We start from the raw sequence: 24498 nt of genomic DNA, 5'->3' as shown, positions 1-24498 counted from the left end.
AAGTGGTTCAGTTATAGTGGATGGTTCATATTGACGAGACAAAGCATCGGCTTTAGAGTTCTTAGAACCAGGTCTATACGTAAGTACATAATTAAAGTGAGTGAGGAACAAGGCCCAGCGAGCCTGCCTGGCGGACAAGCGCTTAGCCTCCCCAATATAAGACAGGTTCTTATGATCCGTAAGAATAGTAACAGGGTGTAGTGTCCCTTCCAGTAAATGTCTCCACTCCTTTAAAGCCTTAATGACCGCTAACAGTTCCCTCTCCCCGATGTCATATCTGCTCTCAGGCCCAGAAATTTTTTTAGAGAAGAAACCACAAGGGTGTAACGGTTTATCCACCCCTAACCTTTGAGACAGAACAGCCCCAACTGCTGTCTCAGAAGCATCGACCTCGAGCAAGAAAGGCAGAGTCGTATCAGGATGAACTAGAATGGGAGCTGAGGCAAAAAGTTCCTTGAGAGTCTTAAAAGCACCAAGAGCTTCCTCAGACCAGAACTTAGTATCAGCCCCTTGTTTGGTCATATTGGTAATAGGCGCAATGATAGAGGAGTAACCCTTAATGAAGCGCCTATAGTAGTTGGAAAAACCAATAAACCTTTGGATAGCCTTGAGTCCTTTGGGCAAAGGCCAGTCTAAAATAGATTGGAGTTTACCAGGATCCATTTTAAAACCTTCCCCAGAAATCACGTACCCAAGAAAGTCTACCTGAGACTGATCAAAACTGCACTTCTCCAATTTGCAGTATAGACCATGTTGCAGAAGTTTGTGTAACACCTTTCTGACCTGTCTATGGTGAGTCTCAATCTCCTTAGAGTGTATTAGTATGTCGTCCAGGTAAACAATAACACAATCATGCTGAAACTCCCTAAGTACCTCATTAATCAAATCTTGAAATACTGCAGGAGCATTGCATAGTCCAAATGGCATAACAGTGTATTCGTAATGGCCATACCGAGTATTGAATGCCGTCATCCATTCGTGACCTTGCTGGATTCTCACCAAATTGTAAGCCCCTCTGAGATCTAACTTGGTGAAGATTTTGGAGCCCTTAAGACGATCAAATAACTCGGTAATCAGTGGGATAGGATAGGCATTTCTGACAGTTATTTTATTCAAGCCTCGGTAATCGATACAAGGTCTCAGCGTGCCATCCTTCTTCTTAATGAAAAAGAACCCCGCCCCGGCCGGAGAAGAAGACCTCCTGATGAATCCCTTTTCTAAATTCTCCTGAATATACTCCTCTAGAACCGAGTTTTCCTGAACAGACAAAGGATATACATGGCCCCTCGGAGGCATAGTCCCGGGTAGAAGCTTAATTTTACAGTCAAATGACCTGTGTGGCGGCAAAGAATCGGCATTCTTCTTGTCAAACACTGCCCTTAAGTCTAGGTAAAGGTCTGGTATTTGTCTTTCTGTGGACTGAGTAGGATTCTCCTGTATGTTAATATTAGCTAATGGAGAAACCTTGCACAAACACCGATCCTGGCAGCCCTGGCCCCACGAGAGTATCTCCCCTAACTCCCAATCGATAATAGGGTTATGTTCTCTCAACCATGGGTACCCCAGAACTATGGGAACGGAAGGAGACGAAATGAGCAGAAGAGATAAATTCTCAACGTGTAGGATACCAACATTTAAATCAATGGGTATGGTCTCACGAAAGATAACAGGGTCTAGTAGTGGTCTACCATCTATGGCCTCAACGGCCAAGGGTGTCTCCCTTAGCTGGGATGGGAAATTGTTTTTACTAGCAAAGGCTTGGTCGATAAAATTCTCAGCAGCACCGGAATCTATCAAAGCCATAGCCCTTACTACTTCCTTCCCGCAAGTTAAGGAAACTGGTAGCAGAAGCCTGTGATCTTTATAATTAGGAGTAGAGGACAAAATAGAAACACCCAAGGCCTGTCCTCTAGAGAGACTTAGGTGCGAGCGTTTCCCGGGCGGTTAGAACAGTTCGAGAGTAAATGACCCTTAGCTCCACAATACATACACAAACCCTCTCTTCTCCTGTACTGTCTTTCCTCCTCAGAGAGGCGGGTATACCCTATCTGCATAGGTTCAGGAAGCAAAGATACCGTGGAGTCAGGACTTGGAAAAGCGGGGGCTAACCTAAAAGAAGGTCTCCGGTTCCTCTCTCGAGTGTTCTGTCTCTCTCTTAAACGTTCATCTATACGAGAGATGAACGAAATTAAATCCTCTAAATTCTCAGGGAGTTCTCTGGTAGCAACCTCATCAAGAATTACTTCAGATAAGCCATTCAAAAATACATCCATATACGCCTGCTCATTCCACTTGACTTCTGACGCCAGAGACCTGAACTCTAGTGCATAATCCACCAGTGTTCGGTTCTCCTGTTTCAGACGCAACAGTAATCTGGCTGCATTAACCTTTCTACCTGGAGGGTCAAATGTTCTTCTAAAAGCAGCTACAAAGGCGTTATAGTTATAAACTAATGGGTTATCGTTCTCCCATAATTGGTTGGCCCATCTCAGAGCTTTCTCAATAAGTAGGGTGATAATAAATCCTACCTTTGCCCTATCTGTAGGATAAGAGCGAGGTTGCAATTCAAAGTGGATACTAATTTGGTTTAAGAAACCACGACACTTCTCAGGAGCCCCACCATAGCGTACTGGGGGGGTAATGCGAGAAGAAGCACCCACTGTGGCTACCTCTAGACCTGAACCGACAGGAGAAACAGGGGTATTACGTATCTCCTCTGGTGGGTTATTGGCACGAGATAATAGAGCCTGTAGCGCAAGCGCCATCTGATCCATTCTGTGATCCATGGCTTCAAACCTAGGATCAGGAGAAGCCAGCTGACTGTTTGTACTTGCAGGATCCATTGGCCCTGTCGTAATGTCAGGATCGGGACAGGGATCCAACACGCAAAGTACAAACAGTAGCCAGATACGTATACCGGACCTTAGAATGGCCGGACTAACGTAAGTAGTACAGTATAGAATGGTCAAAGACAAGCCGAGGTCGAGGGTAACAGAAGACAGGTAAGCGAGAGACAAGCCGAATCAAGGGTAACAGAGATAAGCAGAGTAAGGTAAACAAGCCGGGTCAAAACCAAAAGGGATAATAGAATACACAAGCACTGAGTGACTAGAACAAGCTAGAACCACGACAGGGCAATGAGCTAATGAAAGAAGCTCTGTTAAATACCCTGTTCAGAGCAGTAACCACGCCTCCGAGGCGTCCTGATTGGTCCTGCAGCAATTGAGTGACAGGTCGTTCCGGAGGAGTGTCCTGATGACAACTTCCTGCCTAGATGCTGTAAAAGGCAGTCACTCCCTCGCGGCCGGCCTTGCATGACCGGATAGACCTTGGGGAAGGGAGCCATCAGGCCGTCTGGATGGAGGAACAGCTAAGTCTCTACCTCTTTCGGAGGTAGAGACCACAGGTACCCTGACAACCTGGCATTTGCGCTATATGTCTGTCCAACCGTAATTCACCTCTTTCAAATTAAATGCACCCCCCCCCTTATTATATATCATTTTATTCAGGGGAAACAGGGCTTTAATTTAATATCAAATATTTAGCTATGAAACATAATTTAATATGAAAAAGATGGGAGAAAATAAGAAATGTTGTTATTTTTTTAGTTCTACATGACATTTTAACTGTCAACGTCATAATACTGTTTGCTTTTACTGCAATAAAATACACATATTTGTATTCAGCAAAGTCTCACGTGTAAAACAGTACCCCCTATGTACAGGTTTTATGGAGTTTTGGGAAGTTACGGGGTCAAATATAGCATGTTACATTTGAAATTGAAATTCGCCAGATTGGTTACGTTGCCTTTGGGACTTTATAGTAGCCCAGGAATTAAATTTACACCCATAATGGCATACCATTTGCAATAGTAGACAACCCAAGGTATTGCAAATGGGGTATGTCCAGTCTTTTTTAGTAGCCATTTGGTCACAAACACTGGCCAAAGTTAGCGTTAGTATTTGTTTGTGTGTGAAAAATTCAAAAAACGCCAATTTTGGCTAGTGTTTGTGACTAAGTGGCTACTATAAAGACTGGACATACCCCGTTTGCAATACCTTGGGTTGTCTACTATTGCAAATGGTATGCCATCATAGGGGTAATTTTCATTCTTGGGCTACCATAGGGTCTCAAAGGCAAGGTACCCAATCTGGCAAATTTGAATGTGAAAAAAATGAAACACAAGCCTTATATTTGACGCTGTAACTTTTGAAAACACCATAAAACCTGTACATGAGGGGTACTGTTGTACTCGGGAGACTTCCCTGAACACAAATATTTGTGTTTCAAAACAGTAAAACGTATCGCAGCAATAATATCGTCCGTGTAAGAGCTGTTTGTGTGTGGAAAATGCAAAAAACTTCACTTTTACTGGCGATATCATCGTTGTAATACATTTTACTGTTTTGAAACACTAATATTTGTGTTCAGCGAAGTATTCCGAGTAAAACAGTACCCCCCATGTACAGTTTTTACGATGTCTTGGAAAGTTATAGGGTTAAATATTGTGCAAATTAAATTCCCTTTACTTTCGGCATGGGTTGTCAGGCAGGTCCCGCTAATTGTAATTAATTAAGATACCAAATTATGTAAAAATATTACATAAATATATATGTAGAATTAATATATGTATATATATACGTATGTGAATATATATGTGTATATATATATAATTTTTTTTAAATATTTATATATATATATAGGTATATATATAGTGATATATACGTATATATTTATGTATATAGATATATATATTATTTTGTTCTACGTGTTTTTTTTATATAAATATATATATATTAATATCACAATACAGTTAGAACGAAATAACACACATCTATATATTTTTTAATTATTTTTTTTTAATTATTTTATTTATTTTATTTTTTAACGTATTTACATATTTAATTTTTTTATATTATATATAAATATATATATAACAATAATTATATATATATTTCATCAGTATCAGTCTACGTGTAATTTGATATTAATATATATGTATATAATTATATATATATTAATAGTAAAATACACCTATACAGTGTACGTGTGTGTATGTATATGTGTATATATATACTTAGATCATATAATATATATATATATGATCTAAGTATATATATATTTTTTTTTTACACTTTTAACACTTATTTTATTTTATTTTCAGCCAGCAGGGGGACCACCTGTCATTACAGGCAGTCTCCCTGCTGGCAATACAGCAGCCAGCGGCCATGTGATTGTGAGGTCCTCGCAAGGACCTCACTCTCACATGGCCGGGGGGTCCGGAGGAGGAAGATCTGCCACGGGGGGGGGGCTCCCTGGGAGTTCCCCCAACCGCGATCACCGGCGTGGGACCGCCGGCGACCGGGTAAGTAAGGAAAGACCGGAGGGCGTACTATTACGCACTGCGGCGTTTAGAGCCGCTTTAAAAAGGACGTAATAGTACGCCCTCCGGTCTTAAGGGGTTAAGCACACACAAGTCACCATAACACTGTCATTATTCATCTGCTTAACCATATGTACATATCTTCGTCAATAGATGACTAGATCAGGCAATGAGTATTTTCAGCTTAAAAACCAACAATGTTCTTACCTTGCCTCATGCCGTTAGCATGTTTAAAAATACACTGTTTACAAATATACTGTTTACTAAGCAACTATCCTTAAATGTAAAAATTGTGCTCGATTATGCAAATACCTCAATGTTAACCTACGTAAGCGTTGGAGGAATGCCTTTGGGGTACCTCACAACCGTCTGTTATAAGCATATGCACTACAAAAATAAAGAATAAAAATAAAACTTTTCTTTGCCTTAGACGAAATCTTCTTTCTTCCAGACGCATGACCTCGTGTCCTATGTAAAGTACGGTTTGTGAATAGATTTCCACACAATGGTTTGTATAGGCCCCGAATATATTTGTATAATGTTATCATATCCCCTCTCAGGCGACGTTTTTCTAAACTAAATAGGTTTAAATTTGTTAACCTTTCTTCATAGCTGATATATTCCATTCCTTTTATTAATTTTGTAGCCCGCCTCTGCACTTTTTCTAGTGCCATAATATCCTTCTTTACAACAGGAGCCCAAAATTGCACAGCATATTCAATATGTGGTCTTACCAGTGATTTATAAAGGGGCAAAATGATATTCTCATCCCGAGAATGAATGCCCTTTTTCATGCATGATAATACCATGCTGGCCTTAGCCACTGCTGATTGACATTGCACATTGTTGCATAGTTTGTTGTCTATAACAATTGCCAAGTCCTTTTCGTGTGTTGTAATCCGTAATTTGCTTTCATTAAGGGTATACGTTGCTTGTGCAATCTTTACGCCGAAGTGCATAACATTGCATCTGCCATTTTAGTGCCCAGTCCCCCAGTCTATCTAAATCCCTCTGCAGCAAAGTAATATCTTGCTCACATTGTATTACTTTACAGAGTTTTGTGTCATCTGCAAACACTGGAACATGACTTTCAATGCTTTTTTCAAGATCATTTATACATTAATAAAAGATAACTTCTAAGCATATGAGACAATCATAAATAAATATATAAATACATTAAACAGTGCATCCATTTGTCGAAGAAACCCATATTGACAATAGATGTACCATTAAGGAATATTAATAAAAATAAGGAAATATAGAGAGGGAAGTGGAGAAGCAATAAATAGCAATCAACAATTGGTAAAATATCTAAATGAATATAAGGTGATCTATGTAACATGAATAATTGCATGGTTGGAGGACTAAATATACAACTGTAAAAAAAATGCAATTAATATATAGTAAAGGGCTCTGACACTAATGAGTTGACTAATAACCTGGAGATCCCTGAGTTGAATAGTGAAAAGAAAAGAAAGGAAAAAAATAATAGAAGAAAAAAAAATGAAAAAGATATATAAAATAAAAATAAATCAATAAAATAAAAATAATAAATAAAAATATAAATAAGTAATTAGAAATGTAAATGGTGTAAATAGTAATTAGAGACAAGCATTCAACTCAAAGTCTACGTTGAGGCCATTTGGTTCTAGGGTATCTAATTGGAATATTCACTTGGCTTCTGCTTTGTCGAGTTATTTTTCTAAATTACCTCTCCTCTATGGGGTGTTAATTTTCTCAATTGCAAAGAATTCCAATCCATTAGGGTTTCTTCCATGTGCTAGCTCAAAATGTTTGGAAAGATTAAGCGAGGGGAGGCCTTTCTTGATATTGCGGATATCTTCCCCTACTCTAGTTTTAAAAGTTCTTTTGGTATAAATGTTATCGCAGGGGCAGCTTAAAAAATATATAAGTCCCTTAGTGTTACATTTAAGATGATTATTGATAGGAAATGTCTCATTGGTTAATGGATGAGAGAATTCCTTACAGTACGTGCTTAGTTTGGATTATTTATACATCCTCTACATTTTCCACACTTCCAAAAACCCCATTCCAATTTAGGGTTTTTTGATACTGAATTTGTAGTAAAATTCTTAATGGTTGGAGCTAGTAGTGTCTGGAGATTGTGAGCTTTGGAACAGATAACCCTAGGTTCTGGACCTAGTATCTGATCTTGGATGGGGTCTCCTTTCAGAATATTCAAATTTTTGCGTTAAAATTTTACATAATTCGGGTGATAAAAGCTGGAGCATATGAAAATTCTACAGATGGTAACAGTATACAGTGACGTAACGTCAGCTGTAACCAAAATGTTATCCTCCTGCCATTTAATTGAAGATAAAATCTGTATAATGTGAGTGGTATCTCTAAGATGTGACTTGAGTTTTACCGTTATTGGCTGCAAAAATGTATCCACATATTCAGATAGATTCTATGTCAACGATCTAATGCCGGAAATTAATCAGACGTCCGGGAGGGTTATTCAGCCGTTTGTGAATTTTGGGTAGATGGTAAAACACTGTTAATCTGGGGAATAAAGAATTGGTATAGTCATATTATTTTTAATTCAGTATTCCCCTAGTTGATTTTCTTTCATGTAGTCAGAGGTGTTCTGAATCACTAATCCTCCTCCTTTGTCTGCAGCTCTAATCGTAACCTTATCTTTCTTCATTAGATTTCTCAGTGCAATGCTTTCTTTGCGTGCGCATTAGGTCTCCCCCGCCGGCGGCCGTGCATGCTCAAAAGGTCTCCCCCGCCGGAGGACGTCAGCGGGGGAGGAGCGTGGGCGGACCCTGACCCAGCACCGAGGGACATTGGCGCTGGATACAGGTAAGTCACTGAAGGGGTTTTAACCCCTTCAGCAACTTGGGATGGGGGGTGGGAGGGAGAGGGGACCTGCAGTTCCAGGAAAACGGTTTGTTTTCCTGGCACTGGAGAGTCCCTTTAACTCATATGATCATTGTAGCGCTACCTCTATTTAATGAACCTGCAGCTGATATTGGGCTCTCAATAAATTCCTATTTACTAATTAGCTCATTTTCACTCCTTGCTCTACTGCTAATTTGTAAGTATATTAATTTACATGTATATGTTTCTGTAAATGTGTAATCTGTATGTATTTTTATTTGACAGACCACAGGTACAGACTTAAGGAAGTTTCTTTCTTACTAGTTTATGTGATCTAGTAGATCAATAATTCTGTTTTCCTTGCATAGTAATTCTGGAAGAAAATGACAAATTATTGGCTGCCAGGTTAAACTTTTCTTTTAGGTAAATACAGGAGGCGACTACCTTCCCTTCTCCCAGGATATTGGCTTGCGATATTCCAATATTTATTTCTTTAAGCCTTTTTTTTTTCTTCTTATTTTCTCATAGACACCATAGTATATGAATTATCCAGGACATCCAATGTGATTGAATATCATAGCATTGCTACCAAGAATTTCTAAAATACAGTCCTTAGTCTAGGCAGATATAATGGATGCATATCTGCCAAATCCGCCATACTGTGAATTGGAACGCCAATGGGATGGGGTAAAAGGGGTGTGGACCAGAGGCCCAATTTTGTACACCCAAAGAATTGTCCGGTTAGCCTGTCATGAATGCACTCTAGGCTGCTTGTCCATCATCCAAGCCGTCCCACTATTTCAGTGCTTTCTGCAGGGTGGTAATGCCTTGAGCATAGCGCAAGCGCGCCAAAAGACACGCTTGCACTATAAGTGTTGTGAAAAGCGGGTCATTGTGGAACCACGTCGGAATTATGGTACAGGACCGTAAATCATGACTGTCTTGCCAAAATCAGGAGGGTAGGGAGGCCTATGGATGGGTCCGATTAATTAATCATTTGGCGATAGATAGATAGATAGATAGATAGATAGATAGATAGACACAAACATGGAGACACATTAATTTTAATTTAATTTAAAATAACTTTTTTTCTTTTATCCTAGAATTTAACTGTGGATGAAGAAGGAGATGAAAAACAGATTCCATCATTTATGGACTTGGTCAGGACACCACAGATTAGGAAACATACCTTTATTTTGATGTATATCTGGTAATGCATGCCCTGTACTCGTAATCATCATTAATGTCTACAGCACTGTTTATAATTTCCTGCCTTTGTTCTAACACAATGCATGCTCTTACCACCGTCAAGAAAACTTGACTTTGACACTATTCTTGGTAACGTCAGTACTCAGTAGGTGATGCTTTTGTTTGACTCTCTTGGTAACGTCAGTAGGTGATGCTTTGTTTGACCCTATTCTTGGTAACGTCAGTATGTGATGCTTTTCTTTGACCCTATTCTTGGTAAGGTCAGTAGGTGATGGTCTTCTTTGACCCTATTCTTGGTAAAGTCAGTAGGTGATGCTTTTCTTTGACCCTATTCTTGGTAACGTCAGTATGTGATGCTTTTCTTTGACCCTATTCTTGGTAAGGTCAGTAGGTGATGGTCTTCTTTGACCCTATTCTTGGTAAAGTCAGTAGGTGATGCTTTTCTTTGACCCTAGCCTTGGTAAGGTCAGTAGGTGTCTAGGTGATGGTCTTCTTTGGCCCTATTCTTGGTAACGTCAGTAGGCGATGCTTTTCTTTGACCCTAGCCTTGGTAAGGTCAGTAGGTGATGCTCTTCTTTGACCCTATCCTTGGTAAAATCAGTATGGGATCTTATTCTTTTAGCATGACTATATTAGAAGGCCAAAGCATTCACAAAATTGTTATAGGTAGTAACAGTGAACAGGATAGTAGGTAACTGTCTAATGGGAGCACCTGCCATGACCAGAAGTGTGATATATATTTATAAATATTTTTTTCATTTTTCTAACTGCATATTTCTTTGAGAAGGCAGCAAGGTACTTCCTGAGTTTCTCCCCTCAAATCAAGGAGCAAGCAAAACATTTTTTTAAAAAATATGTGTGGGTGGGTTGAGGCCTTTATAATTCTTATTGTAAGGAACTCGCTGTGTCCTTTCCATACTCTGCAGGTTTACCTGTGCTGTAATTTACCAGGGATTGATCATGCATATGGGAACTACTGGTGAAAACATACATTTTGACTTTTTCGTCTCTGCTATGGTTGAATTCCCTGCTGCTCTGATAATAATTGTTACTGTGGATCGAATCGGGCGCCGTTATCCATGGGCTGTAGGATGCATTGTAACAGGAATCTCCTGCCTAATCACTGCCTTCATCCCAAATGGTAAACTATTCGCTAATAAATCTTACATTTTGGATACATAAATTATCATTTAAAGCAGCAATAACTCAGTAGTAACAAAATACTGGAAACTGGCTATAATGCCAATTTAAAAAATATTGCCTAAAAAATATTATAATAGTGAAGAAGAATATAAGGACAAAAGTAAAAAAATAATATGTGTTAGGTTTATACACTAAAGCAGGCATAGGCAACCTTTGGCACTCCAGATGTTTTGGACTTCACCTCCCATGATGCTTTGCCAGCATTATAGGTGTAAGAGCATTATGGGGGATGTAGTCCACAACATCTGGAGTGCGAAGGTTGCCTATCCCTGCACTAAAGTGTGATTCATATTCAGCTATTTTATCCTATAATGTAGAATTCTCTTTCTCTGCACTTTGAATTGGAGATAATTCACACTTTATTGAATAACCCTAAATATTTGGCAAAAGATGCTGCATTCTTTCCGTTTAAAGATTCCATTTGCAGATGGTGTGAACTTATCTTAAACAGAGTCGGATTTATTGCAGAGCAGCTGCGCATAGTCATTCCTTTTAATAAAGAACCGAACAAGACAATGAACACTAACATTTGCACAAGCCCTGATCTGCTGACTGATATGTTATTTGCCTTGCTTTAGAATTAAACTGGCTGAAAGTAACCCTGGGCTGTGTGAGCAGAATGGGTATTACACTCTCCTATGAAATGATTTGTTTGGTGAATGCTGAGCTGTATCCAACATTTATCAGGTATACTATCAAGTTTGTAAGAGATGGTTATGTACTTATTAAAATGGTATAACTACTGTGCACAGAAATATACCGGGCTACTCACTAAAATGAGAATTCACAGTGAATTCAAAGTGAATTTCAAACTTAAGGTCAAAATAGCCGAATCTTAAAACTTTTTTAAATCAGTTATGCTTCCTGTTTGGCTACTTTGGTCTTAAATTTGAAATTCACTTTGAAATCACAATGAATTCTCACTTTAGTGAATAACTCTGATAGGGAAAAAGCCTGTTGAAATCAGACATTCCTAGCACAAGCCTTTTGACTACAAACAATTGTGTTTAACGTTCTACAGTGATAAGAAACCTCCTTTTCAGAATTCATTAAAGGGATATTCTAAGCACCTAAAAACAACTTGGACTTAAATGATAACTCCAACCTCCGTGACCATTTCTGCTTTTTGAAGTAATCATGATTGGGGCAATATGTATGTGCAATGTTTTAGCTTGAAAAGATGCACATACAGAGTATTCTGTCATTTTATGTAGGGATGTGATTACCCCTCTGGCACACATGGTTCTGTTCCGAACTGCCTAATGTTAGTTCTGTACAAAAATGATGTCTGTTGTAAGCAGGTAAGTTTCTGGCTTTTTTTTTTTAAATAGGGGGACAGACAGTAAGAGCAAGTAGTTGTAAATCCATTGTAGAGCAAAATTAACATGGGTTAACAACTACCTTGGAGTATTCCTTTAAGGAAGCAGTTTTGTACATCATGCAGTCTCAGTGCCTAGCTCCCTTTTAGTTCCTGTTTAGGAGTTAAATCACTTTGTTTATACAGCCTTAGCCATGCATCCCCTATCTGTTATTCACACAGCCCCCACATTTTTTTTTAAATGTCAATCAAATTTTACAGCACAGAGTGTTTATTTTCTTTCTTCTGTGTCTCTTGTTCTTATCGCCTTTTTTTTTTTTTAAATCGAACTTTAATCACATAAAGGAGGGTTTTGCAGGGTCCAATATGCAAACAACAGGAGTCAGAGATAAGAATTTCTGAACAGTATAACAAAACAGGAGGCTTTGTATTTGTTTTATAAAATAAAGAGTATTTTACTGTAATTATGTTTATGATTGACACCACCATTCCTTGCTCCATATTTGGATGACATCTATTTACATAGTTATATAGCTGAAAAGAGACATGCATCTATCCACGTCAGCCTTTCTCACATTTGTTTTTGCTGTTGATCCAAAGGAAGGCAAACAACGCAGTTCAAAGAGCTTCCAATTTTGCAACAAACTAGGAAAAAAATCCTTATTGACTCCAGAATGGCAGTCGGATATCTCCTTGGATGAAGAAGCTATTATCCCACTAATTGAAAATTATATCCCTGAATATTATGTTTTTGCAAGTAATTCATGCAATTATTCACGCATCACATAAAAAAAAAAATGTACTCCTCACATTTAACTCACAGGACGCCTCTTCGATCTCCAGTGTATCACTCATTCTTGTGATACTTTGAACTAAGGCCCCAATTTATCATTGTCGGTTAAGCTTTCCAAATTATATCACATTTTTGGATAAACTTTTAAAAATATTTTTTTCAAAATAATCAAATATAAAAAATATGTAACATATAAGAAATATATTCAAATATCAAACAATATCCAAAATATTGCAAAGTAAAAAAGTTTTTTCATACTACTAAATCATTTTAAAAATCTATCCAAAAATATAAAATTATTTGAAAATCATATCTAAAAATATGAAATGGAGACCTAAATTGTCCAACATACCAGATGTAGTCTTCACCTTACATGCCTTGTTCATGACCACTTCATAACGAGAGAAATGTAAATGTGTATGGCCTGGTAAAGCAAACAAACAAAATCCTAAACACATTAATCCTTACATCTGTAATATTATAATTCATCATTCTCTTTTTCAGGAATCTAGGAATAATGGTTTGCTCATCAATGTGTGATCTTGGAGGTACCATTACACCATTTCTAGTCTACCGGTTGGCAGATGTCTGGAAAGAATTACCACTTATAGTATTTGGTAAGACATAATTTCATGGGTCTTCTTTTTTGTTTTCCATTGAGTAATATTCTGCATCTGCAAAGTTGTATAACTATTCCCATAATATCAAAAATTTATTTTTCGCCCTCTTCATTCTTCCCCATCTCCTTTTCCACTCCTTTTTCTCTCTCTCTTTTTCCCCTCTAACTCTTAATATTTATGGATGCTGACATTGACAAACTCAGGGAGCCATTTGTAACAGTTTAATTGTTGTTGTACCCTTATCTTTTTGCACTACAAAAACATTTTGCCCTTCACATAGGCAATTGCCTTTGATAGCCTTATCAAGCGTTCTGGAATACTTTGTAAAATTTTTGATAGACTCTTTTTGTTTAGCAATTTTCCTTAAAAACATTAATAAAAAAAAAAAGACTAAAATGTAGGTTGTAACGGAACGCCTGGCACCCCAACTGGGTACCTTCCGCTGATGGATGCTCCTAGTGCTCACAAGGGCTCCAAGCACTCCACTCGACACCATAACCACTGCAGACCCCACGAACCGCCGCAGCTTGGTTGGGGTCTTGCCGTCCTCCACCCACTCTGGACCCAAGACCAGGGTTCAGCTTCCAGTGGGTTAACCCCTCCTAGAATCTAGAGAGCAGGAACCAGGAACAAACTCTTACAAGAGCTTAAACTCTGGGGAGTATTGTGATATAGCAATCCCCGGAGTATAGTTATCCCATCCCCCAAACATGAGCCAAGACTTCATGAAGGGGTAAAGCAGGTCTGTTTAATGCACACAAAAGGACTTTCTTTTATACACGTTTTCAGGCCAGAGGCACACCCCCTGGACCTGGTGGTAAACTGTGACAAAAGGGACACAAACCAATGGGAACACTAATTATCAAAATAATACTCCCACATACACAGTAAAATCCCTCCCCTCTATCCTGGAGATAAATGGCATAAGGCACTGCAGTAAACTCAATTATCTCCAGGTACAGAAAATATCTCCATTTCACACTAACAGTAAAAATACATAAATCCTATTATATTACACAGAATCCCCACATTTAACCTATCCCCAGATAGCTCGGATCTGAGCGCCCAATATAGGTGAACAGCGCTCAGATCCCACGAACAGAGTAAATTTGCCATGGGGTTAAAGTTTTGCAAGGGCTGATGAAAGATTGAGGAGGGACAAAGCAGCCAGTTTAAACTGGTCTGGCAGTGTCCCTGGGACAACGCCCTGCTGGAGAACAATGGGACAGGAAGCAAGGGGAGGGGAAGAGGCACATTCTCCCATGGAATCAAAGGGGCAGAACAAGTGTGTTACACTCCCATATGCCGAAATAATGTCTTTAACCCCTTAAGGACCAAACTTCTGGAATAGAAGGGAATCATGACATGTCACGCATGTCATGTGTCCTTAAGGGGTTAAAGGGCCATACAACCCAGGGCCATAGTCATGAGGCAGGAGGCTGGCAATCAGGCTCCTCCAACAGCCAGGGGCAAAGGGCAGTTTGTCACATAAAAATCCAGTGGCAAAAGGCAGTTTGTCACATAGGTCAACATAGAGAAATTGGAAAAAAATATCTAGATTTTTCCATTTGGCTATTTTGGCCTACGTTTGGAATTCTCTCTACAATCCAATGAAAAGTGAATAAATGCAACTGTTCTAGTACAGACCATTATTTTGTTTTATTTTTTTTATGAATAATTATGAAAAGTTACAGCTGATTTGGTAACCTTATCCTTGTAAAATACAGTGGCAGCTGGTAAAGTTTAAATAGACACTATAGTTACAAGAAAAACTACAGCTTAATAGCTTAACCTCTTAGTGACCAGACCGCTTTTCAATTTTCTTACTATTTGGGACCAGGGCTGTTTTTAAATTTCTGCGGTGTTTGTGTTTAGCTGTAATTTTCCTCTTACTCATTTACTGTACCCACACATATTATATACTGTTTTTCTCATCACTAAATAGTCTTTCTAAGATACCATTGTTTTCATCATATCATATAATTTACTATAATTTTTTTTATAAAATATGATGAAAAAATGAAAAAACACACTTTTTCTAACTTTGACCCCCCAAAATCTGTTACGCATCTACAACCGTCAAAAAACACCCATGCTAAATAGTTTCTAAATGTTGTCCTGAATTAAGACGTGTTTCAAAATATATATTCTTAAAATTTATCAATGGTGACATTGTAACATTGTTATCTGTCACAGTGAAAGTGCCGTTTGTGTGTGAAAAATGCAAAAAAACATAATTTTCACTGACAATATCATTGCTGTGATATGTTTTACTGTTTTACTAATATTTGTGTTCAGCGAAGTCTACCAAGTAAATATTGCTCTGAAATATTGTTCACAAATCTGTCTAAATCTGTGTTAGTGAGCACTTCTCCTTTGCCGAGATAATCCATCCACCTCACAGGTGTGGCATATCAAGATGCTGATTAGACAGCATGATTATTGCAAAGGTGTGCCTTAGGCTGGCCACAATAAAAGGCCACTCTAAAATGTGCAGTTTTACTGTATTGGGGGGTCTGGGAGGGTCAGTGGGGGGTGGAGGTTGGTCCGAAAACCAGTCAGTATCTGGTGTGACCACCATTTGCCTCACGCAGTGCAACACATCTGCTTCGCATAGAGTTGATCAGGTTGATGATTGTTGGCTGTGAAATGTTGGTCCACTCCTCTTCAATGGCTGTGCGAAGTTGCTGGATATTGGCAGGACCTGGAACACGCTGTCGTATACACCGATCCAGAGCATCCCTAACATGCTCAATGGTTGACATGTCTGCTGAGTATGCTGGCCATGGAAGAACTGGGATATTTTCAGCTTCCAGGAATTGTGTACAGATCCTTGCAACACGGGGCCGTGCATTATCATACTGCAACACGAGGTGATGGTCGTGGATGAATGGCACAACAATGGGCCTAAGGATCTCATCACGGTATCTCTGTGCATTCAAAATTCCATCAATAAAATGCACCTGTGTTCGTTGTCCGTAACATACGCCTGCCCATACCATAACCCCACTGCCACCATGGGCCACTCAATCCACAATGGTGACATCAGCAAACCGCACACCCACATGATGCCATACATGCTGCAAACTACTCACCCACACACAGGGCCGCCACCAGAAATTTTGCCCCCCCCCGCCCGGCCGGCCTGCCTCCCCCCCAATGAATGCAGTATGTGTGTTAGTGTAGTGGATGAAGAGTGTGTGTTAGTGTAGTGAATGCAGAGTGTGTGTTAGTGCAGTGGATACAGTGTGTATGTTAGTGCAGTGAATGCAGTGTGTGTTAGTGCAGTGAGTGTTAGTGCAGTGAATGCAGAGTGTGTGTCAGTGTAGTGAATGCAGTGTGTGTCAGTGTAGTGAATGCAGTGTGTCAGTGTAGTGAATGCAGTGTGTGTGTCAGTGCAGTGGATGCAGTGTGTGTGTGTGTGTGTTAGTGCAGTGTGTGTCAGTGCAGTGAATGCAGTGTGTGTGTCAGTGTAGTGAATGTAGTGTGTGTGTCAGTGCGGTGGATGCAGTGTGTGTCAGTGCGGTGGATGCAGTGTGTGTGTCAGTGCGGTGGATGCAGTGTGTGTGTTAGTGCAGTGAGTGTGTTAGTGCAGTGTGTGTTTGTGCAGTGAATGCAGAGTGTGTGTCAGTGTAATGAATGCAGTGTGTGTGTTAGTGTAGTGAATGAAGAGTGTGTGTTAGTGCAGTGAATGCAGTGTGTGTGTTAGTGCAGTGAATGCAGTGTGTGTGTTAGTGCAGTGAGTGTTAGTGCAGTGAATGCAGTGCGTATGTGTCAGTGTAGTGAATGCAGTGTGTGTCAGTGCAGTGAATGCAGAGTGTGTCAGTGTAGTGAATGCAGAGTGTCAGTGTAGTGAATGCAGAGTGTCAGTGTAGGGAATGCAGAGTGTCAGTGTAGTGAATGCAGTGTGTGTCAGTGTAATGAATGCAGTGTGTGTCAGTGTAATGAATGCAGTGTGTGTCAGTGTAATGAATGCAGTGTGTGTGTGTCAGTGCAATGAAGGCAGAGTGTGTGTCAGTGCAGTGAATGCAGTGTGTGTGTCAGTGTAGTGAATGCAGTGTGTGTGTCAGTGTAGTGAATGCAGTGTGTGTGTCAGTGTAGTGAATGCAGTGTGTGTGTCAGTGCAGTGGATGCAGTGTGTGTGTGTTAGTGCAGTGTGTGTCAGTGTAGTGAATGCAGTGTGTGTGTCAGTGTAGTGAATGCAGTGTGTGTCAGTGCAGTGGATGCAGTGTGTGTGTTAGTGCAGTGTGTGTCAGTGCAGTGGATGCAGTGTGAATGCAGTGTGAGTGCAGTGGATGCAGTGTGTGTGTCAGTGTAGTGAATGCAGTGTGTGTCAGTGCAGTGGTTGCAGTGTGTGTGTTAGTGCAGTGTGTGTCAGTGCAGTGGATGCAGTGTGAATGCAGTGTGAGTGCAGTGGATGCAGTGTGTGTGTCAGTGTAGTGAATGCAGTGTGAATGCAGTGTGAGTGCAGCGGATGCAGTGTGTGTCAGTGCAGCGGATGCAGTGTGTGTGTCAGTGCAGCGGATGCAGTGTGTGTGTCAGTGCAGCGGATGCAGTGTGTGTGTCAGTGCAGCGGATGCAGTGTGTGTGTCAGTGCAGCGGATGCAGTGTGTGTGTCAGTGCAGCGGATGCAGTGTGTGTGTTAGTGCAGTGTGTGTCAGTGTAATGAATGCAGTGTGAATGCAGTGTGAGTGCAGTGAATGCAGTGTGTGTGTGAGTGCAGTGTGTTAGTGCAGTGAGTGTCAGTGTAATGAATGCAGTGTGTGTATGTGTTTAGTAGTGTATGCATGTAAATGTAGTAATAGTAATTTAAATGTATTTTTGTTATTCCCCCTTCCCTGTTTCTTACCTGGTTCAGGGAGGGGGGAAGATCCTTTGATCCCTGGTGGTCCGGTCAGGTGGAATTGTGGGCCCCCCGGCTCCCTATACTTGCAGAGGGGGCCCAGCGGACTGCAGAAGCACTTTACAGCATTTCCTGCTCTTACTCCCGCGAGATGTGGTGTGCGCGCCGCGCGGAGCGTTGCCATGGCAATGCTCGAACGGCCGCCCGTCTCGCGGGAGTTAGAGCGAGTGAAATGCTGGAAAGTGCTTCTGCAGTCCACTGGGCCCCCTCTGCAAGTATAGGGAGCCGGGGGGCCCGCGGCTGCACATATATATAGCGATGATCGCTATATATATGTGCAGAAAGTAATTGTGCCCCCCAGGACCGCCGGGCCCGTGACAACCGTCACGGTTGTCACCCCCTGATGGCGGCCCTGCCCACACAACGCCATACACGTCATACATCTGCCCTGTACAGTGAAAACCTGGGATTCATCCCTGAAGAGAACACCTCTCCAAAGTGCCAGACGCCATCGAATATGAGCATTTGCCCACTCAAGTCGGTTACAATGATGAACGGCAGTCAGGTCGAGACCCCGATGAGGATGACGAGCATGCAGATGAGCTTCCCTGAGACGGTTTCTGACAGTTTGTGCAGAAATTATTTGGTTATGCAAACCGATTGTTGCAGCAGCTGTAAGGGTGGGTGGTCTCAGACGATCTTGGAGGTGAAGATGCTGGATGTGGAGGTCCTGGGCTGGTGTGGTTACACATGGTCTGCGGTTGTGAGGTCGGTTGGATGTACTGCCAAATTCTCTGAAACACCTTTGGAGATGGCTTATGGTAGATAAATAACATTCAATTCACAGGAAACAGCTCTGGTGGACATTCCTGCAGTCAGCATGCCAACGGCACGCTCCCTCAAAACCTGTGACATCTATGGCATTTTGATGTGGGATAAAACTGCAAATTTTAGAGTGGCCTTTTATTGTGGCCAGCCTGAGGCACACCTGTGCAATAATCATGCTGTCTAATCAGCATCTTGATATGCCACACCTGTGAGGTGGATGGATTATCTCGGCAAAGGAGAAGTGCTCACTAACACAGATTTAGACAGATTTGTCAACAATATTTGAGAGAAATAGGCCTTTTGTTTACATAGAAAAAGTCTTAGATCTTTGAGTTCAGCTCATGAAAAATAGGGGCAGAAACAAAAGTGTTGCGTTTATAATTTTGTTCAATATATATCATTTTTTGCCTAGGTGAGGTGTTTTTAAATAAAACTATTACAATCTCTAAGATTTGAAATCGCTGTTTAGTTAATAAGCGAGTGCGCTGGATTCTGTATTCTGTATTTTGTATATATATATATATATATACATACACACAAATATATATATATATATAAAAACTATAACTGCAAGGTTTTTAAAATCAAATGTTTCAATAAATAATAATAATAATAATAATAATAATAATAATAATAATAATGTCGATGGCCTTTCTCAAAATCCCTGCAAACACTTGGTCCATTCTATGAGCTATACATTCCATAGCCTGACAAACCTAAACAAATTGCAATTCTCATGTTTAGTTTCCCTAATCTGTCTGTTAGCTTTGGGTGTGTGATTACCTCTTGACCCCCTGCTCACAGCTCCAGCAGTAATTATAACCCTGTGTCTGTGATATCCAACTGGTTTCCTTGGACAGCCGGAAACATTAATATAATTTTCTTTTATGTCCTGTCAATTTAGCTGTACTTGGGACACTATCTGGAATTCTAGTGCTCTTGCTTCCTGAAACAAAAGGATTGTCCCTTCCAGAAACAATTGAAGAAGCAGAAGGAATGCATAAGTAAGTTGGAATTGTTACCCTTATATGAATGATGTGTCACAGCAACATGCTATTAAATCTACGGTTGTGAGTGAATTTGCTTACTCCCACCATGCCACGGCTATGCCAGGCTTATGGAGTTTCTCACTACGCATTGAGATATGGATGGAGCTCCACTGTATGAACTGACAATTTAGATTGAAATTCAGATAATTACAGCATTCACATAATTGTTGATAAAGAACGAATTTCCATACAAATTTGTGCAAAATAGTTAAAGGATCACTATAGGGTCAGGAACAAAAACATGTATTCCTGACCCTATAGTGTTAAAACCACCATCTAGCCCCCCTGGACCCCTCATGCCTCCATAAATATAACAAAATCGTACTGTATTCAAGCCTGAAGCTGTGACTCTGCATGCTGTTTGCCTCAGAAAAACAAGCTGTCTGCTGACATCATCAGAAGTGGTAGCCTGATACAATCATAGGATTAGCTTAGACTGACAAAGAGGCAGATCAGGGGCAGAGGCAGCACAATTCAAACACAGCCCTGGCCATGACATGTCATGATTCCCTTTTATTCCAGAAGTTTGGTCCTTAATGGGTTAAACTGCAAAAAAGCATCCGGTTGAGCTATTTACCCACTTAAACCTCAATTTAAAACGGTTAGATAAGCTTTTCTTTTTCAGATTATTCAATATTTTTGGATAAGCTTTGAAAATTATTTTCTTCAAAATATTAGAATATAAAAAAGTGATATTTAAATATATGTGTCAGTATATAAACAAATATCAAAATATTTGAAAAGCTTAGTATATATTGAGCCTAATTTCTGTCATATTTGTCTTTATTAAAATAAATACATACATTTAAAAAAAAGTCTTACTATAATACATCTTCTGCAGAAAGCACAATGACTTTACCCTGGTAGCTTACTAAATGAATAAAATAGCTTTTAAATAGCCCAAGCTAAATGGCTGGCAAAAGTATAGATGGGCATTTATCACACTATACCAGTGGTTCCCAAACTTTTTAGGTTCAAGGCGCCCTTAATATTTCAATATTTTTCCAAGGAACCCTAAGTCAAAATAATTTTCTAGGTTGTATACATGTATACATTTACAGTGCTGTGGCATGTACTGGGCCCCTAATCTTGGGAGTAGATTTTTTAAAGAAACAATCCAGGTACAATAACTACATTACGTTGTAGTGGTTATGGTGCCAGTAGTGCCGTAGTGTCCTCCCAGGGTAAGTAGTCAAACTGTTTAAGAACAGTTTGACAACTTACCTGGGGTCTTCCGGGATAGGGGCTGTAATGTGTGTGTGTGTGTTGTGCAATATGTGTGTGTGTGTGTGTGAGGGGTGCAGTGTGTGTGTACAGGGGTGCAGTGAGTGAGTGTTAGGGATGCAGTGTGTGTGTACATGGGTGCATTGTGTTTGTGAAGGATGTAGTTTGTGTGTGTGTGGTGCAGTGTGTGTGTATGTGGGGCAACTTGTGCATGAGGGGTACAGTGTGTGTGAGGGGTACAATGTGTGTGTGGGGGCAGGTTGTGTGAGAGGTACAGTGTGTGTGGGGGGGTTCAGTGTGTGTGAGGAGTACAGTGTGTGTGTATGGGGGGACAGTGTGTGTATAGGGGCAGTGTGTGTGTGTGTATAGGGGCAGTGTGTGTGTATAGGAGCAGTGTGTGTGTATAAGGGGGTAGTGTGTTTGTATAAGGGGCTGTGTGTGTATGGGGGTAGTTTGTGTGTGTGGGGGCAGTGTATGTAGGAAGGTCATTGTGTGTTTGGGGGGCAGTGTGTGTGTATGGGGGGTAGTGTTTTTATGGAGGGTATTCTGTGTATGGGGGAGTAATTGTGTGTATGGGGCAGTGTGTGTTTATGGGGTAGTGTGTGTATGGAGGGGTAATTGTGTGAATTGGGGCAGTGTCTGTGTATGGGGGTAGTGTGTGTATGGGGGTAATTGTGTGTACGGGGGCAGTGTGTGTGTGTGTATGGGGGGTAATTGTGGGTATGGGGGTAGTGTGTGTATGGGGGCAGTGTGTTTACAGGGGGGAAGTGTGTGTATGGGGGAGGTAATTGTGTGCATGGGGGGCAGTGTGTGTGTATATGGGGAGTATTGTGTGTATGGGCGGTAGTTATGTGTATGGGGCAGTATGTGTGTATGGGGGGTAATTGTGTTTGTATGGGGGCAGTGTGTGTGTATTGGGAAGCTATTGTGTGGTATGGGGTCTGTGGGGGTAGAAGAACAATTTAATAAATATATATATATATATTTTTTTATTATTCTTAATAAAAAATAAATAAAAAAAAATAAAAAATAGGTAGGGTATTTATTGTCAGTATACATTTTCTGGCAAGGAGTTCTTTGTTGGTTAGTGTCGTCAACCAATCCATTTTGAAAATAAATTTGAGTTTAGATAAAAATAAAAAAAGTAGGTAGGGTATTTATTTATTGGGGGGTGACTAGAAACTTGGGGACACCTAGTGACTGGGTGGGGGTTAGTAATTTTTTACAATTATACCCCCCCCCCCGGCACTAATGGGTGGAGGCTGGGGGGGAACAATGGGTTTCCCCCATTTTTATTTAGAGCCCCCTCCCTCCGTCAATGGTTGGGGACTGGGAGGGAGCAAAAAAGTTCACCCCAATATTATTTAAGGCCCCACCTGCTGGCAATGGGTGGGTTCTGAGGGTGAACAATAGGTTCCCCCCCTTTTAGTACTTGGGGTGGGGACAACAATAGGTGGGGACTAACTATTGGCTTCCTTCTTTATTACTTAGGGCCCCCACCTGCCAGCAATGGGTGGGGTTGTCTGTAATTCAAGTAATCCGAATAAACAAATGGCTAATTCGTTTGGTGCGCATTAGTTAGTTCGGCTCACTCCCATCAAATATGATTATTTGGGGCCCCCAACTGCCGACAATGGGTGGGGAGTGAGCAGGAAGAATAAAGGCTCCCCGAAAGAATGACCCATTCATGCATTCGGATGAAGCTTTCGGCCTTTTGAATTATAGACAGTGTAATACAAAAGTCCAAATGTGAATTATGAATGAACGAACAAACAAATGGCACATGGAAGAACTTTGTTCAGCACCCATTCATTTGTTCGTTAGGCTCCCCATTCGTTATTAGGTATTCGGACAAATGGACAAAAAAAATCAGATTTTCGCCCGAAAATACATTCGTCCGAATATGAATGCCCAATTCTAGTATGGGCTTGCCATTTTAGTGGGTCCCAGTGGTTCAAACCGGTGAATCACATTCATCACGGCACATTATAACAAAACTGTCTTTCCCAGTATAGTGGAGATCCAAGTGGTACTGGGAACAATTTAATGCAGAATTTTTTTTTATTATATTTCCAAATGCAGGTAAGGAAGGGGTTACATATACAACAAAACTGTTCAAGAATGAATCATTAGGCCAGATTTAAAATTCCATGAATAGTCACTCTAAGGATGTGTATGTAATCTGGGGTTCCTGAGCTGTATCTGACAGGTGCTATGTGATATTCACAAAAGTATAAATGCCTTCATTCTAGATTAGCAAAAATGATCTGGTACTAATTCTGTACCAACACATGCCAAAACCCAGAAATTAATCATACTATTTCATGCCGGATGTTGGCATTCAACACATGAGTGGATGTGAAGGTCCACAGGGTCTCAGCTTGTATGGATACTTCCCAATATTTATTATGGGATGTCGGGAACATCATTGTGGGGAGAGGTTGCTGTGTACACACTCACCCATACATTTTCCAAATTCCACATTATGTGAGAGAGAATGAAGAATATATGCAATGTATTCACTCACATTGTTAAATAATTATTTATAGTCTACTAGGATTATGTTGATATATTTTATATTTATCTATGTTTTTAGACAAGCAAAAGCTTACAAGAAACCCGTAACATACTTAGAAGTTTGCACAACGCATCAGGACTAAAGAAATTGATTATCGGATTAATTAACAAATTATAATGCTGAACGTGGTATGTTAAAATGAATGTTAAATCAATAAATTTGCTAACATTGTTGCCTTGTGCCTGAGTATATTTTCTAAATACCACACCAAAATTAAATGCATCATAATAAATTGTCCTTTGCCATTTTATTGACTACAAACGTGTTCTGCCTGAATTACTAACCCATGTAATTGTATTTAACTGTGCTTCTTAGATTGTCCATGTGCACATTTTTTACACCCTCCTGCACTGACTATATGTAAGACCTTTCTGATCAGGCATTGTACTACACTGGCTATGGACAACACTCAGCTACCACATAACTATGGTGTTTTTCATATCACACTGTACTTTACCGCTTCGTAACCCCTTAGTGACCAGGCCATTTTTCAATTTTATTACCGTTAAGGACCAGGGCTCTTTTTACATTTCTGCAGTGGTTGTGTTTAGATGTAATTTGCCTCTTACACATTTACTGTACCCATACATATAATATACAATT

General features: G+C 40.2%; 1 protein-coding gene across 1 annotated transcript in view; it reads left to right on the top strand.

Annotated features, from left to right (window-relative positions):
- Positions 1 to 24068, top strand: part of SLC22A2 (solute carrier family 22 member 2) — a 54589-nt gene extending 30521 nt beyond the window's left edge. Inside the window, exons 6-11 of the mRNA XM_063443607.1 lie at positions 9334 to 9440; positions 10366 to 10580; positions 11221 to 11329; positions 13258 to 13370; positions 19949 to 20048; positions 23914 to 24068. Coding sequence (XP_063299677.1) covers positions 9334 to 9440; positions 10366 to 10580; positions 11221 to 11329; positions 13258 to 13370; positions 19949 to 20048; positions 23914 to 23977 — 708 coding nt within the window. The 3' untranslated portion in view covers positions 23978 to 24068. The remainder of the gene's footprint in view (positions 1 to 9333; positions 9441 to 10365; positions 10581 to 11220; positions 11330 to 13257; positions 13371 to 19948; positions 20049 to 23913) is intronic.
- The last annotated feature ends 430 nt before the right edge of the window (positions 24069 to 24498 follow it).

This window comes from Pelobates fuscus, chromosome 2 (assembly GCF_036172605.1).
Source record: "Pelobates fuscus isolate aPelFus1 chromosome 2, aPelFus1.pri, whole genome shotgun sequence".
Classification (NCBI taxonomy): domain Eukaryota; kingdom Metazoa; phylum Chordata; class Amphibia; order Anura; family Pelobatidae; genus Pelobates; species Pelobates fuscus.
This window is presented reverse-complemented; position numbering and strand designations above follow the sequence as displayed.